Source organism: Convolutriloba macropyga, chromosome 6 (assembly GCF_964194025.1).
Source record: "Convolutriloba macropyga chromosome 6, txConMacr16.3, whole genome shotgun sequence".
Taxonomy (NCBI): Eukaryota; Metazoa; Xenacoelomorpha; order Acoela; family Convolutidae; genus Convolutriloba; species Convolutriloba macropyga.
The window spans coordinates 56996572-57001571 of NC_134473.1; the positions used below are offsets into that span (position 1 = coordinate 56996572).

Below are 5000 nucleotides of genomic sequence, written 5' to 3' on the forward strand. Positions count from 1 at the left end.
GTCATGAGTTGTCCATTGTGGATGAGAATGGTCCAAGTAGTGCCGACATTAGTAGCTGCCACCACGAGGTCACTGAATGCAAGTCCAGCTGTCTGTGCCATGGGGATAGTCCTATTTGTAACATTCAATTCATCTTATCCAATCTTTCTATGCAGACTTTCGAAAGTTACTTCACTGCCGCTTTCAACCCTTGTCATGGTTGAATTCAAATATTGCTAGATTCTTTCAAGATTTTTAATCCTGTTTGGATGACAATGCTTATTACCTATTTACTCGCTGCAAGAAAATATAAAAATTTCCCCAATGAAGATATTAGGCAAAAGTTGTTTGCAACACTGGAGATTATTAAGTTTGTTTCGAATTTATGGCCCAATTTTATTTTAAAAATAAGACCATTTGAAATTTCACTGGTGTTGTAGTATAAAAAAACATCTCTATGAAATTGGTCACATAACAAACAGTCTCTACAGATGCGCGGGGCAATTTGATTTTCAATCTTCTTACAGCAAAATTGAGCAATGGCTCTGCAGAATGTTACGCCGACGCCAAAAAAAATGAAAAAGCGGCGGATGAACAAGAACTCACAATATTAACACTCAGTTTGAGATATTAATGCCATTACTCAGACATTACTCAGAGATCTTTTAACTATCTTAATGGCAACTATTTTGAAACAAATGAAAAAAAACCACTTATTATACATATCAATATTTATGCACCAATGATAATTGTATACAATTGAGTAAAAAATTTTCGTTTTTGATTTTTTTTTCAAATTTAGTTTAGACAAATACTTACAACCTAAGCACTCCCTCACTGTTCACCTGCAAATACTGAACGCGAATCTGAGAATCTAACAAATGTACATAAGTTATGCGAGATTTTGTGTAGTAAATTCCGATATACCTCAATGTTTTTAATCGACTCTGGTAGCAAGGTATACAAATTAACTCTGTCAACGTTGCGTTTCAATGGCTGTTAAACATTATGCATGAGTTTCTTCTGCTTTCCTAGCACTGCCATGAATGGATAAGTAACAACAAGAGGAGAAATTACAATATTAAAGTTTTGATAATTGACCAATTTTCTCTACTGAATGTTAAAATTTCCAACTTTGGTTCCTGCCCAGCGGTGCAAAAATCGGGCAAAAAACGATTTGTCACAATAGCTAAGCATTTGTTTTTCAGACTATTCATTAAGTTCTCACATATATCTGGCTTTAAAAAAATAAAAAGTACATCTAAAGAGATTGATACCAAATAAAACAAACCAAAAGTGTTGTCGTCGTGAAAACATATACCATATCATTATTATTCTGCGGATTAAATGTACAATTTAAATTACGCTGGAAAAAATTATTTTCAGGCCAATAAAAAAATACATGGCATTTCTTTGGCGGATTTACTTTAAAACCATCTGGGTAGATGTACTTGAGTAGATGTGATAGAATTAAATTCAGCAATTCTTAGTTTGGTGCAACCGTGTTGTTTAAAAATCTTAACCAGTTAAGCCAAGAACTCGGATCACATCTCTTCTTTTGGAACTTTAATGAATGTCTTCATCTCAAATTGTATACGTATATCTAATTTAGTTTTGAAAAAATATAGTGACAAGAAAACCTCCCCAACACGACTAAAACAATTGGTTGCAATGGAATGTGGAGACTCCAAAACTCAGTCAAGTGATAAAGTTTTTAAATCAAAAAAATAAAGTATAATTGTTGTTATCGGTTTTTTATACATAAACAATAGAAGCGTATTTGTTTGTTCTATCTAATAAAAAAAGAGTGCAAGAAAGACTTGAAGTAAAAAAGCAATTAAAATTCGAACAAACAGAATCTTAGCTTTCAACTCCGTCAGAATAAAATTGATCGTAATTCAAAAAGTGATACAATATGAGGATTCAACCATGCCATACATAATGTCCTATCATGTTTTGAAAATGCAGTTTTATGGCTCCAACACAAGAACTCGGATAGTAATTATTATTTTTTAGGTTTTGGGCGTTTTTTCTCTTCTGATCACTTACAAAGATCAGAAAGCAAGTATAATGTATAATACAGAGCATAGATTTCATAGCATATTGAAAGCATCAGAAATTCCAAAACTGAAGCAACTTGTCAGTAGAAACACATTTTAAGATGGAAACTTATCTTATAATTAGTTCGAAATTCTTTTTTTTTGTTACTAGAATTCTTCAATAGAATTAAAATTGATTAGCAGCAGTTGCAGAAATTTTTGATTTCTTCTCGAATTATATTGTTTTGGCCGATATGTGACTGAGTTCAAAAACGAAGCGGGGCATTTTTCAACCTGGACATAATGTTAAATACAGTGGCTGATTTTTTGTAGATCAGTATCTGTTTTATATATCTGTATTGAATATGGTGGCACATATTTCGTCCAAAAATGTCTGCGTCAAATATCTGTATTGGCAAATAGTCAATTCCAGTCGAAAAATCGAAAAGATATAACACGAACGGCTCAAAGCTTTTGGTTTTTATATTTTAGTTTTGAAACCATATCCCTACCTTAAACTTCGGAAAAATTCGTCAGCAATTCATTATCTTATTATGAAGCACTTTTTTCTTTTGTTCTTAATTTAATTGTTACAATTAAAATTATAGATTTTGTAATCGTAGGGTTTTGGTAAATAATTCTGATATCAACTCCCAAAATCAGGTATTGCAGACTTATCAAATGGAGCTTGAACTAAACCACTCCAATTTCAAAAAACTCGCCTATCTTTTGGCATAAATTTTGTCACCATACTTCATATTTTGTGTTTTGTGGAAAGCGAGAGTTTAGGTCTGTGGAAAATTATGACAAAATTTGTCATCATTTCTCACATAGAAGCATTTAAGCCTTCTTTTGTTCAAATCAATTTGCGTTTTTTTTTGTATTATCCTCACCAATTCAAGTTCAATTCTGGTTATAATGGCCGCTCAAATACGATAATTTAACTTAGGATTGGGAAAAAATTGTTTTTATATAACTGTGAGAAATTTCTCTTATTAGTATAATTACACATTTTTCATCAAAATTTAAAAATAAAGTGACAAGGAAACCTCCCCAACATCAAGAAAATAATTGGTTGCGATGGAATGTGGAGACTCCAAAACTCAGTCGAGTGATAGAGTTTTCAGATCCAAAAAGTAAAGTATTAGGTGTTGTTATTGACATTTTATACATAAGTAGTAGAAGCGTATTTGTTTGTAGTAGAAGAGTGATGAAAGATTTTATTTTAACTGTGAGAAATTTCTCCTATTAGTATAATTACAAGTTTTTATCATACTTTTTAAATAAGAGCATGGATTTTTATTTTGAGAGTACTTCAGCATTTAACAATTAATTATCAGTTTTCAATTACAGGGGTTAATCTGAGTTTAACCTTTACTGATCACTTTTCATACAGTAGGATTTTTAAGAAAATAATAAAACAATTGATAACGTTTATAACTTATAGAAGAACCCTAACTTCTCGAACAAAAACATTCTGTCTACAGCAATTGCTTGTGCTGTTTTCTGAACATGAATCTTTTCAAAATAATCAAATGTTTAATAAACAAAAACTTGACTCATAATGTAGCTTTTGTAGCTATTATGCTTTATGTAGTTTGAATATTCCAGCCCTTTCGGAAGTTGGATTAGTTGCCATTTAAACGAATGAAAATTAGTTGTTTTTTTTGCGCTGTGAATTCTTAGCGTACGAAATTTGGGTAATGCAACTGTGGAATTTCGTAGTATTAAAGCAGAAAATCTGAGTTTGAAATTCTGTTACTTCCTCAAATTGTTCAGATTTCGCTTTTTGTTGATTTTGGTGACAAAAATGAAGCATTTTTATGCAACTCTTTGGTAATCATATTTTATTTTTATGCCAATTTTACATGTTTTAAGATGTATTTTTTAGAGAAGGATGAATGAAACGCATCGCGTGATCCGTCTCAATTCGGTAGGGGCGCTAGTCTGTAATGAGGATAAATTGGGTTTTGGGCCTGCTTCTTGTGAAAAGTTTGATGCCCTCAGAGAATAGTTTTGGTTTCCTTTAAAAGTTATTTAATTCTTTTAGGTTGAAGAAAAGGAGTTGTTTAGAAGATTGAAAATAATGCTGGAAAAGGGAGAAAAGGGTTGATGAATATATTAAAATACTAAATTGCATTATTAAAAGTGACAGAAAACGTTTTCGAAATTAAGGATCTATGTTTAGATTCGATTTTAATACTATGTTTGGAAACAAAAAGAAAGAAAAAGTTTACCTTTGAATGTTAAGTATTCAAAAGATTTTTTAAAAAAGAAAAGATACGTTTTTATATAATTTCTGCGAATTTTTTCATATTTTGAGAGCCCCAAATCGATTTTACTAGCGGTTGCGATTTTACAATGCAGTTCAAAAATTTTAGTTTTTGAATCCCAAAATAAATTGATTTTTCAAAATGCTGTTAAATAATTTATATAAAAAAGAAATTTTAAATTTCATTATTTTCTATGAAATCTTTATTGTATTGTTTTGAAATTTCTATCTTTTTTAGTTAGTTCTTCTGATTTGGTTCGCCACAAGATGTATAAGACATAACAACTGTGCAAAACATTGTGCAAACCACAAAAAATGTTCTTGTAGAGAAAACGGAAAAAGACAATTGAAAATGAAAGTTTTGAACGATGTCTAGTTATTTTTCTAGTCACTCCTAAGTATTAAATTGCGTCGAAATTGGCTCAACAGAGACGGCCTGATTCTACGGGAATGGTATGGGAAGCTTCTCATAACTTTTTTTATTTTTTTGATTCAAGGAAAGGTAAGATTTTTTGAAATTAACATAATAAACTAACTCATAAAAACTATTCCTTATGAAACCGTGTTTGTATTGTTTTAAAAGTTCCACCTTTTTTATTAGTTTCTCTGATTTGTTTTTGCCACACGCTGTATACAAAAGAACAACCGTGATAAACATTGTGAAAACCACAAAAAACTATTCTTCCAGAGAAAACGGAAAAAGACAATTG

General features: G+C 30.9%; 1 protein-coding gene across 1 annotated transcript in view; it reads right to left on the reverse strand.

Annotated features, from left to right (window-relative positions):
* Nucleotides 1-5000, reverse strand: part of LOC142341070 (melatonin receptor type 1B-A-like) — a 63096-nt gene that overhangs the window by 47480 nt on the left and 10616 nt on the right. The window contains exon 3 of the mRNA XM_075391921.1: nucleotides 1-111. This exon is cut by the window's left edge and continues 8 nt beyond it. Coding sequence (XP_075248036.1) covers nucleotides 1-111 — 111 coding nt within the window. The remainder of the gene's footprint in view (nucleotides 112-5000) is intronic.